General features: G+C 42.9%; 1 protein-coding gene across 7 annotated transcripts in view; it reads right to left on the bottom strand.

The window, feature by feature from the left end:
* Positions 1 to 1982: 1982 nt before the first annotated feature.
* Positions 1983 to 13955, bottom strand: part of ITGAM (integrin subunit alpha M) — a 51511-nt gene continuing 39538 nt past the window's right edge. The window contains exons 13-28 of one of the 7 annotated variants that reach the window (XM_027613161.2): positions 10893 to 11023; positions 10635 to 10798; positions 8842 to 8996; positions 8614 to 8745; positions 8363 to 8436; positions 7993 to 8134; positions 7775 to 7897; positions 7158 to 7237; positions 6806 to 6889; positions 6417 to 6492; positions 5803 to 5910; positions 5525 to 5608; positions 5257 to 5370; positions 5069 to 5170; positions 4722 to 4832; positions 1983 to 3520 (exon numbers count right to left, since the gene is read on the bottom strand). In XM_027613161.2, the coding sequence (XP_027468962.1) occupies positions 3449 to 3520; positions 4722 to 4832; positions 5069 to 5170; positions 5257 to 5370; positions 5525 to 5608; positions 5803 to 5910; positions 6417 to 6492; positions 6806 to 6889; positions 7158 to 7237; positions 7775 to 7897; positions 7993 to 8134; positions 8363 to 8436; positions 8614 to 8745; positions 8842 to 8996; positions 10635 to 10798; positions 10893 to 11023 (1752 nt within the window). In that variant the 3' untranslated portion in view covers positions 1983 to 3448. Of the gene's footprint in view, positions 3521 to 4721; positions 4833 to 5068; positions 5171 to 5256; positions 5371 to 5524; positions 5609 to 5802; positions 5911 to 6416; positions 6493 to 6805; positions 6890 to 7157; positions 7238 to 7774; positions 7898 to 7992; positions 8135 to 8362; positions 8437 to 8613; positions 8746 to 8841; positions 8997 to 10634; positions 10799 to 10892; positions 11024 to 13955 lie in introns of those variants that run through there. The other 6 variants (XM_027613154.2, XM_027613155.2, XM_027613158.2 and 3 more) reach the window with 6 other exon arrangements.

The raw sequence follows: 13955 nt of genomic DNA, 5'->3' as shown, positions 1-13955 counted from the left end.
CCCCCTTCACTTGATGGAAAGAGGAGCAATGTCCCATTGCAAATGAGTGGGACACAAGAAGAACCAGTTCACTGGGGGTCATAATTCTTTTTTTTATGTTGAGTTAGTAAGTATATAGTACATCATTAGCTTTTGATGTAGCATTCAACAATTCATTAGTTGCGTATAACACCCAGTGCTCATCACAACACGTGCCCTCCTTAATACCCATCACCTGGCTACCCCATACCTCTACCCCCCTCCCCTCTGTAACCTTCAGTTTGTTTCCCAGAGTCCAGAGTCTCTCCTGGTTTGTCTCCCTCTCTGATTTCTTTGGCATGGGGGTCATAATTCTAATGATCTTCCATGGTGGCCCAGATAAGAACCCTATTCCTAAACAAGAAAATGAGGATAGAGACTGAAGGAATCTATTTATTCTGACACAAGGGACCCCAAAAAGTAAAAACAATAGCAAATTTTTCTGGGTTTGACTGCTTATCATGAGAGATTTATGGCCCTGTTTATTAGTAACTTTGTGGTCATGCTAGGGTAATTTGTCACTAGAAATTATTTATTTTACAACCCATCATAAAACACCTATCTGGCTGAATTCAGCACAAGCTTCCAACTCAATGCTGTAAATGTGGACTCTGAGCCCACAGGACCTTAACTGTCCATTCAAAGATAGGCCCCTGCAAATACAGAGGCCCTCCCCTTTCCTGGGTCAGCTAAGAACTTCCAGAGATATTAAGGTCTTTTATCTTTCAACTTAAGGAAGTAGAAAAACATTTTTAATGAATTTTGAAGTCAGAAGAGGAAATTGTGTAGACTCATCCAGAGGTGACATGGGCTATGGCACCCCCAAGAATACAAAGGACCCTTGTCTTATTAGTCACCCTTTAATAACACCATATTGCACTTTGAGTAAAATTGAAACTCCTCACTCTGGCTTACTAAGTACATCTGCCCAAGCTCCTGCCCACTCTTTAGCCCCATCTGTGCTGCCTCTGACTGGAACAGTCCTGCCCCTACTTGAGTCAGGTGTTGCCTCCCCTGGGGACCCTTCACACACCTTCCCAAGCAGGGTAAGCCCTCCCTCCTTCCTATCATCTCTGTTCCTATCCTGGAACAGATGTCTATCTAAGCCATGATTGTCTATATTTTGATGAGCCCCATGAAATTGCCATTTTTGTCAACAAACACGTTGGCAATTTCATATGGTTCACCTAATATTATAACATCTAAATAACAGCCACTGTCTCCCCATACCTCCCTTGTGCCTGCCCCTGCCACAGGGCCATTCCTCAAAAACCATCAGGACAATAAAAGAGAAAAGCTTTGGAACCAGACAGAGCCAGATTTGAATTCCAGCTCCATTCTATTCCTATCTGTATGACTTCAGGCAATTGGGGTGATCTCTCTAAGCCTCAGTTTTCTCATAAGTGAAATTTAGGTATTATTAAATAGCAAGTGGTGGCTACTTAGCAGGACTGGGGTGAGAATTAGGCTGCACACTAAGGCCAGAGTCATGGTTACTGCATTAGCAAAGGTATGGGAGAATGGGCACCGGGGGTGCTCCCCTGAGGAGGGAAGGCTATCTAGAAACAGCTATCTAAACTTTACATACCCTTGGTAGCCAGTGCCCTGCCTGGATCCCTGCGGACCTTGCCAAAGGAGCATAGGCTCATCTGTCAGACTTCCAACTAGCAGAATCTGTTATCTCTTTGGCCACCAGACCCCATTCTGTCCTCATTCATGTGAGGTCAGAAGTGCCAGGGAATTGGTGTACAGTTGACTTTTGAACAACACAAGTTTGAACTGCACAGGTCCACTTATATGTGGACTTTTTTCAGTAACTATATATATAGTACTACAAATGTATTTTCTCTTCTTTATGATTTTCTTAGTAACATTTTCTTTTCTCCAGCTTACTTTATTATAAGAATACATAATATAATACATACAACATGCAAATTAGGTGTTGACTATGTTATCAGTAATGCTTAGTTCTTGGGGAGTCAAAAGTCATACATGGATTTACAACTGCATGAGGGATCAGTGTCCCTAATCCCAGCATTGTTTAAGGGTCAACTGTATACATAACTCCAGTTCCTTCGGTCTTCGAGTGGGACAATGCTGAGGTTTGCATTCTACTCTGTCTCCCAGAACTCAAAACCAATGGGGTTATGCTCCAGCGGCTCACAGTGGTGTCTCTTGAAAATACACCCTTTTCTGGATGACTTTCCTTCCTAGCTCACATCTCTCCCCTATTTCTTGGGGCCAGTCTTAAATAAACTTCTTTGACTCAAGTTCTTATCTTGGGTTTGCTTCTGGGAGAATTCAAACTTCTGAGAATATATCCTATAAATTATCTTTACACATATGCAAAAATGACATATATTCAATTTATTAATTATATATCATATATATAATCAATTTATTAATTCACCATTGTTTAGTAATACAACATTGCTAGAGGTTGGAAATAACATATCAAAAGGAAACTGGTTAAATACATGATGATCCACCTACACAAAGGGATACTATGCAGCCGTATAAAAGAATGAAAAAATATTTTGTCTTGATATAAAACATCTGAGCTATATTAATGAATAAAGCAAGATGCTAAACAGTAATAAATAACGCATCTGTTACCACTTGTGTAAAAAAAGCTTGTATATTTGTATGTGTTTGCATATGCCTAGAATCTTTGTGAAAGAGACCCCAAAACACACAACCTTGACAGCCCCTTATGAGGGACTTGAATGGCTGGGGGGACCATAATGGAAGGGAAACTTCACCACACATGCTTGCACATCTTTTGATTTTTGTACTATGGACAGGTTTATCTATCAAAAAAATAAAAATAAAAATAACATTAAAATACTAAGTAAATGCATAGATAAAGGGAAGTGAACCACTGCTCCTTGGACCTTATGTAGCTCAAGTGTGGAATGGGTGGACAGGCTCCTGATGGCTGACCAGATCCTCGCTCCACCATGGTTCTTCCAATGTGGCCTCCATCCAGCTGCACAGGCTCCTGCAGGTCTGTGTCCTCACCCATGAAAGGAGGTCTCTTTTCCCTCACCAGGAGCAGAATCTGTTGCATTCCCTTTATGTTCACCCACAAAACCTGCCATCACCTCTGTCAGGAGGAAGGTCCAATGGCACCTTAACCCACACATGAGGAAGCCCAAGCAATTCCCTTCTGCCTGAGAAGTTGTACTGAAGGCACTCATCCCCATTCAAGAGACATCTGAGTCATGCACACAACTCATGCACATGCTTGCACACACACATACAAACATACACAAACATGAATGGAAGTCCAAGCTGTTCTTTCCTGAATAAGATGCTACCACCCCACTCTCCTAATAGATGAATCTGTCCAACAGCCTGGGGACCTGCATGTTGGTCTAACCAATGTCCTACTTGCTGCAGGAGAGGCCACTCAATGGGGAAGGAGCTGTTACTGGGGCTGGGCAGCATCGGGACCAGCTTCACTCATCATGTCCTTGTACTGCCGTTTGAAGAAGCCAAGCTGTGGAGGCAGAGACAAAGTAGTAAGACCACCAAAGCCAGGGAATTGGTGAAGGCCATGCAGACCAGGAGGGGAGATAGAAGTCACCAGGAGGCAAAAAGAATAATGTGGCAGAGCGTAAAGAGACCTGGGGAACATGGGGCAGGGAAAGAGATCTCTAACATTGATGTTAGAGACAGGAAAGAGAGAAAATAAATAAAACACAGAAGAAGGAGAAGAAGAATTAATACCTATATAGTGGTCATTCTATACCAGGGACCATTCTAAGTGCATTACATATATTGGGTTAATACCTGATTACTGTCACAAAAATGGTATTGATACTCTCATTATATAGCTGAAGAAACAGACTCTGTGACTTGGTGGGAGTCAAAGTCAGTAATGAGCTGCTGAGTAAGAAGCAGTGAGGGAAAAGATACAAATGTAGGGATCCGAAGGGGTATGTGCACCCCAATGTTTATAGCAGCAATGTCCACAATAGCCAAACTGTGGAAAGAGCCAAGATGTCCACCGACAGATGAATGGATAAAGAAGAGGTGGTATATATACACAATGCAATATTATGCAGCCATCAAAAGGAATGAGATCTTGCCATTTGCAACAACGTGGATGGAACTGGAGGGTGTTATGCTGAGTGAAATAAGTCCATCAGAGAAATACATGTATCATATGACTTCACTGATATGAGGAATTCTTAATCTCAGGAAACAAACAGTGTTGCTGGAGTGGTGGGGGGTGGGAGGGATGGGGTGGCTAGGTGATAGGCATTGGGGAGGGTATGTGCTATGGTGAGCACTGTGAATTGTGCAAGACTGTTGAATCACAGATCTGTACCTCTGAAACTAATGCAACATATGTCAAGAAAAAAGAAAAAGAAGAAGATAGCAGGAGGGGAAGAACGAAGGGGAGTAAGTCAGAGGGGGAGATGAACCATGAGAGACGATGGACTCTGAAAAACAAACTGGGAGTTCTGGAGGGGAGGGGGGTGGGGGGATGGGTTAGCCTGTTGATGGGTATTAAAGAAGGCACATTCTGCGTGGGGCACTGGGTGTTATGCACAAACAATGAATCATGGAACACTACATCAAAAACTAATGATGTAATGTATGGTGATTAACAGAACAATAAAAAATTTTTAAAAATCAACCACAAAAAAAAAGAAGCAGTGAGGGAGAGGGGAGCAGACAGGAAAAGGGGATACCTTGTACAGTCCAGCGGTGATGAGGGCCAGAACAACCAGCCCCCCCACTGAGCTGCCCACTATAAGTGGTACAGGGTTGTGCACTTCACTTGGCTCCACTTTGGTTTCTGTCTGTGGCAGGGGGAGGGAGGGTACATCAGGGGAGATGAACTTCAGATTTCTGGGGGTTCCCCAGTCAGACCTTATGAACTCCCTGAACCCAATGACTAACCCCTCCCTATGCCCTCACTCCTCCTTCCTCTCCTCCTCCTTCTCCTTTGTCTCTTTCTATCTCTTTACCTAGAGATCTCCACAAGCCCAGCCTCCCCTCCTCCCTCCAATAGTCCCTCTGGGTCAGAGACAGATACCTGGGCCCTCAGAAATGCCTCCTGTCCTGGAAGTGGGGCAAACTTCAAATTATCAAATAAGACCTCTGCCGTGCTCACAACCTGAAGGTAGTTTGTTGAAGTCTATGGGAGAGAGAGGATGGGAGCTGGACATGTGGGCCCCCTGAAGTATCATGTCTGTGCCCAGCTGAGCCTTGGCCCTCACATACTTTGATATACCAGTCAAACGAAAGTTTGCCTTGGAGGGTGATATTGACTTTTTCCTGGATGCCAAAGGACACAATGTCACACTGGATTCTCTGGCAGAGAGCAATGGAGCAGTTCTGGGGGAGGGAGCAGAGGGGAGAAATTACTAAGCTGGATACAGAAAACATCCATGCACCCAGCCCACTTGGTTGACAGATGGTACTCAGCACCAACAAGGGAACAGTGCTGAGTCTGCACATGGTCCTAAAGCTGGGTTAGGTTTATTCTCACCACAACTGGAGTCTTCTTAAGCTCCACCAGGAAGTCAGAGAGAGGGGGTTCCCTCTCCTTGGTGTGGCATGTGCTGGAGAGGTTCTAAGGAAAGAGAGACACTGTGAAGGGAGGGAATTGAGGGCTCATGGGTCCACCCTCAAGGAGATTGAAATGGGCCAAGGTCCAGGAAAGGATCAAAATGGCTCCAAAATCTAACAGAGGAAACAGAGATTTTAGGAAAGACCAGGGCTATGGTCGTAGGAATTGGGTCACTCCTCAAGGCCAGCTAGACTTACCTTGGAAAAGGTGACCTGGGGGTTGTCCCACACAGTCACTTGGTTCAGCTTGATAGGCACCCAGAAGACCACACTGATGGGGAGGCTCCTCTGCCCCAAGTTGTTGAACTGTACAGTGGGAGGAGGATGGTAGATATCAGAGCTCTGGCCTTTCTGCTCCCACCAGCAACTAGAATCAGCCTCCCCACTCCTGACAGCCCGATACAACTAAATAAGGCTCACAGACCCTAGCAGCCTGCCTCTTGATGCTTTCTGGGAGGCAGAAGAGTATAGGTGTTAAACACACATTCCAGAGCCAGAAAGACTGGTACTAAGTAGCGGCTCTTCCACTACTAGTGCTGAGACCATGGCCATGTTCTGTTAACTTCTCTGATCCTCAGTTGCTCCATCTGTGAACTGGAAATAATGATAGTCCCTCCTTCAAAGAGTCATTGTAATGATAAAATGAGTTAATTATGTGTGTGTGTATGTGCTTGCGTGTGTGCACTTGTGTGTGTGCTTGTATGTGTACAGGGTGAGAGTGAGCTTGGAACAGAGCCCAGCACATAGAAGGCATCTGATGCATGTCTCCCATCATTTGATTTCCCTCCCTGGTCTCCTTCTCATCTACCCACCTCATACTTATGCTCTATAGTGTGGCTGGTCTTCTCCTCAGCTATGAAGTTGAGATATTTGGTGGAGACCTCATGGCTGACAGGAGAAAGAAGAAAGTACGGGAGGTGTCAGGACTTCAGAGGTGTCCTGGGAGGGGTCTTGGGCTAAGTGTGTTAGGGAATAAACAGACACATGGGTAATGCTGCCCTGAGAGGGTGACAGTGGGATGGTGTGTAGGGGGCCATGTGTGTCAGACACAGGATGTGCTAGCTTGGGTCATGCATACACACACACATGCACACATGCACAAATACACACCCATGCACACATTTGCTAGACACACACACACACAAATACACAATGGGCCACCCATTGGTAAAGGCAGAGCTAAAGCCCGAGAAGCCAGCACCTGGTGACTACCACAAAGACCATGTATTTCACAGGCAGCTCCAGCTGGAATTCAGTTTTGTTGGTCCTTGTCGTGTTGTTCTCACTGAAGGGAAACAGAGAGCTTTCTTGTATATCTTTTCCACTAAATTATAATCTCTGTAAGGGCAGGAACCACAGATGTCTTGTCCATTGCTGTCCCACCAGCAGTATTGGGTACAATGCCTGGCATATGGTGGATGCTCAATCAGTATTTATTGAATGAATGAATAAATAAATAAGTGAGCTGAAGGGAGAACCAGTGGGGAGAGGACAGTGGTCCACACTGGGCAGGGGTTTGGGACCTCAAAGCGGGGAAGCTGGGCATAGCACACCTCATCACACTGGCCTTGAGGAGTAATCTGTTTCCAAAGGAAGCATCAGATTCCACACCAAATGTGATATTAAAAGTGACCTGGAGTTAAAGAAAAGAGAAACAGTCAAAAGAATAGAAGAAACAACTCAAATGTCTATCAACTAGATAAATAAAATGTGGTGCATCCATATAACAGACTACTTTCAGCAGTAAAAAGAAATGAAGTATTGATACATGCTGCAAACATGGATGATCCTGGAAAACATGACCACATACTGTATAATCCCATTTATATGAAATATCCAGAATAGGTGAATCTAGACACAGAAAATAGATTACTGGTTGCCTAGAGCTTGAATACATGAGAGGACTGGACCTGATGGCTTAAGGGAGCATGGTCTTTTCTTGAGGTAATAAAATATTCTAAAATTGATCATGGTGATGAATGTGTAACTCTGTGAACATACTAAAAGCCATTGAATTGTGTACCTGAAATGGGTGAATTCTTTGGTATATGAATTATATCTCAATAAAACTATTTTTCAAAAAAAAAAAGGAGCCTCTACCTTAAAAAAGAGAGAGAGAAGAATTCAGAAGAAAACAAAAGAGAAAAAGAGAGGAGGACAGCAGCCTGACCTCTGAGGAGTTTGGGAAGATGGGGTGGTTTATGCTGCAGCTGCTATTCTTCAAGCCCTCAGGCCCACTGATGGAGTCATCAGCCTCACAAGTCAGGCGCCAACGTCGCCATGAGAGCTGTTTCTGGAAGACAAGGGAGACAAAGGTAGTGATGTCAAGCACCCCCTGCAGGGACAGGGAAAGCAAAGTCAGACAGAGCCTGAGAAGGATTTGGCTACCTGGGCCACTGACACCCTCCGATAGGATAAGCCAGGTGGGTAGAAGACAGTGACCTGAGTCTTGTAGGAGTCCTCGCCCTGGTTTCTCACAGTCAGTGTCACATTGAAGTCTCGGGGACCACCCACTACCAGGGTGTCCAGGCTGTGGGAAGAACAAGCCAAGCCATGAGATGCTGAGGGCTTCCATGTGGCAAGTCTGCCCTGGTGGGAAGGAGGCACAGACACTTGGAGAGAGAAGACAGTGGATGGGGCAGCCACACAAACACCCTGAAGCAGCTATTCTGTGCCAGGCTCCCTCAGGGGCCAGGAGAAGAACAGAGCACCAGGTTGTAGGGCAGATTTGCAGGTAGCATGAGGAAAAGAAACTCACCCCATAAAAGTGAAGGTGATGCTGAGGTCATCATGGCAAATGCTGTCACTGCCACAATTCTGCTCAAAGGGAAACTACAAAAAAAAAAAAAAGAATATGATGAAAGGAAAGGAAAGAATGAAATGATGTGAAATGAAACAATAAAATAAAATATTGAAATAAAATTATGTGAAATGAAATAAAATGTGCTTCAATGATCTTGGCCTCTGGTCCCTTCCATGCCCCTGCAGGACCCCAACTTGAGGACTCACCAAAGCTGTGAAGTGTCTCTGAGCATCCACAGCCAGCATTGGCTGGAGGTTCTTGAATGAGGGAATGGGCTCCCCCACCAGAGAGAAGTTGAAGTGCAGGATGATGGGGTTCACTGAGTCTTCTACACAATACTGAGAGATAGTAGGGGTTTAGGGGTATGCCCTCCTCAGCTTCCCAAGCTCACACCATGCTTGGAGGACCCAGAAGTGTGGCCATCCCTTGCTCACCACTAACAGTAGCTTTAGGGTTTCACATTCTTGATTCAGCTTCAAGATCCTTGTCTGTCTGCGTGTGCTGTTCTTTGTCTCATCAAAGACAACTCGGGGATGTGGGAGACGTGGGTCCAGAGCCAGGTCATATGTAACATTGCTCTGGATCTCTCCTGAGGAGACAGAGCAGCATGGTGGTGAGGAGCCCAGCTTTGGAGTCAAACAAGCATGAGTTTGAGGCCCAGCTCTATTGCTCTCCAGCCATATGACTTTGGACATGTTATATGACTTCTTTGAATCTCCATTCCTTATTTTTAAATTGAGAATAGTAATTGTACCTTCCCAGTGGTGAAAATTAAATGAAATGGTATCCATAAAGCTTTTAGCACAATGCCTGCCACATAGCAACTGCTCAATAAATGTAGCTATTCTGCTACATATTAGAAAATTATATTTTCCTGGCTGCTCTTAACTTTTTTCTTAACGTTGGTCTTCAGCAGTTTATGCTTTGGTATGGTACAAGGTATAATGTTTTATACATTGGTATAATATACCATGGTATGGTTTCCTTTATATTTATCCTGCTTTGATTTGGCAGCTTGATGTCTTTCATCAGTTTTAGTAAATGTGTTACCACTATTTTGTTGCTTCTCTTATTCTCTCTTCCTTTTGGAATTCCAATTACATGTTTATTAAAATTTTCACCATATGTCTTATGATTTCTCTCTGTGCTTTTCATCCTTTTTTCTCTCTGTGTGTTAATATAAATATTTTCAAATGATTTACTTTCCAGTTCATGAATTCTCTGTTCTGCTTCTAACCTGCTATTAAATGTATTTATTGAACTCTTAATTTCAGTCAGTGTATTTATCAGTGCTAGATTTCCATTTTACTCTATTTTATGAATTCCAGGTCTTTTCTGAAGTTCTCCATCACTTCCTCTTTCTCCTTGAAGATATTAACTCTAGTTATTTTTTAAATTTCTAATAACTCTCATTTCTAAATCACCTATCGATCTATTTCTATTGTCTATTGTTTCCCTTGGTTGCTGGTCTGAATAGACATTGTTTCAATAGAAAGACCAAGTTGCTTACCAATGTCCCTCTCAAATTTCTGTTTCCCCAGCACTGGAGAGCTCAACTTCTGCTCAACTCTGTAGTTGCTATCTTCTACTGAGTTTCCTAGAGTATTGACCTAGACATACATGGCTTAGGAAATCAGCCAATGACTTGAGAGGAATTTATATGTAGGTTTTGGGGCACCTTCTGTGCATTCTCTACTCTCCACACTGGCTGCCCCAAACTGATTGCTGTCTCCTCAACCCAGTAAGATTACTGCTAGAAACCTAATTTTATTTCCTCCCATTTTCTCTCTAGTACCACCATTACTATTCCTCACACCAAGCACAATGGTACTTTTTCAGAATAAAGATAAGGAGGAAGTCAAGTTAGTTGTGATAAAATGCATGTCTGAATGTTTTATGAATCTGTGTTTAGCTTCATCAATTCAATCGCCCCTTTAAACGAGTTATCTCTTGAGCTTAAAAAAAAACCTGTTTAGTTCATAGGTGTGGGGCCATTGCTGCTATGGAGAATTAAGAGAGCAAGGGAGTGCCACATACTCACTTTTTGGTGGGGGCCTCTCCACCCAGCCAGGGAAGTGCCTGCTCACTCCAGCCAAGCTTGGAAAAGACTGTCAGAGCCTGTCTGGAAGTTTGCTCTGAACTGCCAGAAGGCTGGGAAGACTGAAGTGGGCCACCCATCAATGCCTCTAGTCATTTAACCCTTTTAGGCTTACCTACCCAGCCTCACCTTCTCTTAGTCGGTCCCGTGTCTTCTTGTGGACACGGAGGCAAACTCTGACCTCTCCAGCAGTCTGACCTCTCTCCACCTTTTCATGACACTCAAACACATTCCTTGCCACTTCCTTGGGTGTGAACTCCATGGTCACCTCAAGTCTCAGCACAGGCTGGGATCTGTAGGGACACCAGAGGGCTATCAAGGGCCTTCAGGCAACAAAGCCATTCCTTAAAGGGAAGATATTTGGTGTGCTCTAAAAGAAGTTCTCACCTGAGCAGCAGCACATGGCCTTGGGCCCCTATAGCCAGGTCCACCAGTCCATCCATTGTGAGGTCCCGGCCCCCACTTAGTGACTGACCAAAATACTGGAGCCCAGGGGAGACCTGGGAGGCTTGAATCCACTGAGAGTAGAAAAGGGGAGAGAAAGGGTGTGGGAAAGAATATGGAAGTGTATAACTCAGTTGCCCAGAGTGACCCAAGGACATATTGCCTGGGCTCCACTCAAGTCTCATCTCCTACAACTTCTCAAGAAATTAGGGCAACTATTCAGCTTTAGACCACAGCCTTGAGATGACACCCAAAGTTTCCATCAATTACCTAGGTTTTCCAGGAAAAACAGTTTTACAGGAAAGAAGTGACATAGCATGCTATTTGACTCAGCTGAATCTCATTTACATGGTCAAGATAATGCAAACACTGAATATCGATCTTACCAAAATTCTCATATAATAAAAGGAGTGGAGCAAGAGGGCAAAAGTTCCTAGGGGGCAAGCTCTCTGAAAGAGAACTCAGTCCTCACCTCCCATAATGGGAAGTCAATGCTAAAACAATAATGAAAAAGCAACAAAATAATCGTGTCATTGGGAATTATGGAGAATGATTGAAAGAGCTGCAAGAAAGTTTCAAGAGAAGAGAAAATGAAGAGGAAGTCACAGTGTGAGTGTGGTGGTTGTTATTTTTCATAATGATACTTTAAGAATAATTTTAACTCTTGGGGCGCCTGGGTGGCTGTCGGTTGAGTGTCTGCCTTTGGTTCAGGTCATGATCCCAGGTTCTGAGATCGAGCCCCACATCAGGCTCCCTGCTCCTTGGGAAGCCTGCTTCTCCCTCTCCTACTCCCACTGCTTGTGTTCCCTCTCTCACTGTGTCTCTCTCTGTCAAATAAATAAATAAAATCTTTTTTAAAAAAGAATAATTTTAACTCTTTATGTGCAAGAATAATACTGTAACATTAAGGAGAGCACGTGATGTGATGAGCACTGGGTGTTATATGCAACTGATAAATTACTGAACACTACATCTGAAACTAATGATGTACTATATGTTGGCTAATTGAATTTAAATTTTAAAAAAAGAACAACACTGTGAGAATAATAGCCAAATAAATTAAAAAGAAATTTTAAAAGTGATTTTGTCATGCATTTAATGCCACTGAATTGCACACCTAAAAATGGTTAAGATGGTGAATTTTATGTCATGTATATTTTATCACAATTTTTAAAAAAGTGACTATCAACTAAAAGGAAGGATGAGGGAGCATGAGATGCTGGGAATGTGCTAAGCTTTAATCTAGATGGTGCTTACTCAGCCTCACAGATATGTGAAAATTCATCACTTAAGATTTGTGTGTTTTTTGAATGTACATTATACCTCAAAGTTTTTTGAGAAAAATTTATGGTATTCTGTTGGGAGGAAGTTCTGTTTTGTAATTAGGTATAATGTTGGGAGATCCACAACATGCTTACTTATCCAAACACTGACCACCCTCATCCCTAATCATAGAGAAAAAGCAAGAAAAAATACAAACAGTGGAACAGGATAGGATAGTAGAACAGTAGAAAATGATAGAATGATCTTTTTTGCATTTGTTTTTGATTCCTGGGTCTGGGGTGTGTGTGTGTGTGTGTGTGTGTGTGTGTGTGTGTGTGTGTGTGTGTGTGTACATAAAAAGCACACTCCCCTTACCCTTGTTTTCTTTTGCAGGATGAGTTATGATGCAAATAAGGGGAGGGAACAAGGGCTTTCACTGCTTACTTTAGATTGATAAATTTATACAAGCATATCAAGCTTTTGTAATAAAATAAAGTAAAACCAAAGCCTTCACACCACATTTACACAGAAGCAAAAGGTGTCAGTGAAAAAAGGCCTAATTATAATATTCACACAATGGTGAAAAGAGGCTCTATGATGCAGAGAGAAGTAAGGCAGTGGTTCTTAGCCCTGGCAGCAACTAACAAGTGTCTTTAAAATACTGGACTGGGTGTTGTATGTAAGTGATGAACCAGTGAATTCTACTCCTGAAACCAATATTGCACTGTATGTTAACTAACTAGAATTTAAATGAAAATTTGAAGAAAAAAATAATAAAATAATAAAGATACAAAACATTTAATAAATAAATAAAAATACTGGAGCCTACATGGTATACTATTCCATTTATATGAAGTTCTAGAATGGGCAAAACTAATCTATGGTGGGAAATAATCAGAACAACAGTTTCCTCTGGAATAGAGCGGAGTCAGAAATTGACTGGATAGGGGCAGAAGGGAACTTTCTGGAGTGGTAATTATGTTCTATATCTTGATAGGAATGTGGGTTACACAGGTGTATGCATTTGTCAAAATCATTGGATGGCAAAGGATTTGTGCACTTCCTGTCTGTAAATGTTATCTTAAAAACAACAGTAAGCAAATAGACTCCAAATGGTTGAAAGACCTAAACGTGAGACAGGAGTCCATCAAAATCCTAAAGGAGAACACAGGCAGCAACCTCTTCGACCTCAGCCGCAGCAACTTCTTCCTAGAAACATCGCCAAAGGCAAGGGAAGCAAGGGCAAAAATGAACTATTGGGATTTCATCAAGATAAAAAACTTTTGCACAGCAAAAGAAACAGTCCACAAAACCAAAAGACAACCGACACAATGGGAGAAAATATTTGCAAATGACATATCAGATAAAGGGCTAGTATCCAAAATCTATAAAGAACTTATCAAGCTCAACACCCAAAGAACAAATAATCCAATCAAGAAATGGGCAGAAGACATGAACAGACATTTCTCCAAAGAAGACATCCAAATGGCCAACAGACACATGAAAAAGTGCTCAAAATCGCTCGGCATCAGGGAAATCCAAATCAAAACCTCAATGAGATACCACCTCACACCAGTCAGAATGGCTAAAATTAACAAGTCAGGAGACGACAGATGTTGGCAGGGATGCGGAGAAAGTGGAACCCTCCTACACTGTTGGTGGGAATGCAAGCTAGTGCAACCCCTCTGAAAAACAGTATGGAGGTTCCTCAAACGGTTGAAAATAGAGCTACCATATGATCCA

This window comes from Zalophus californianus, chromosome 10 (assembly GCF_009762305.2).
Source record: "Zalophus californianus isolate mZalCal1 chromosome 10, mZalCal1.pri.v2, whole genome shotgun sequence".
NCBI classification, from domain to species: domain Eukaryota; kingdom Metazoa; phylum Chordata; class Mammalia; order Carnivora; family Otariidae; genus Zalophus; species Zalophus californianus.
Note: the sequence above shows the minus strand (reverse complement) of the source record. Positions and strands in the feature narration are given on the sequence as shown.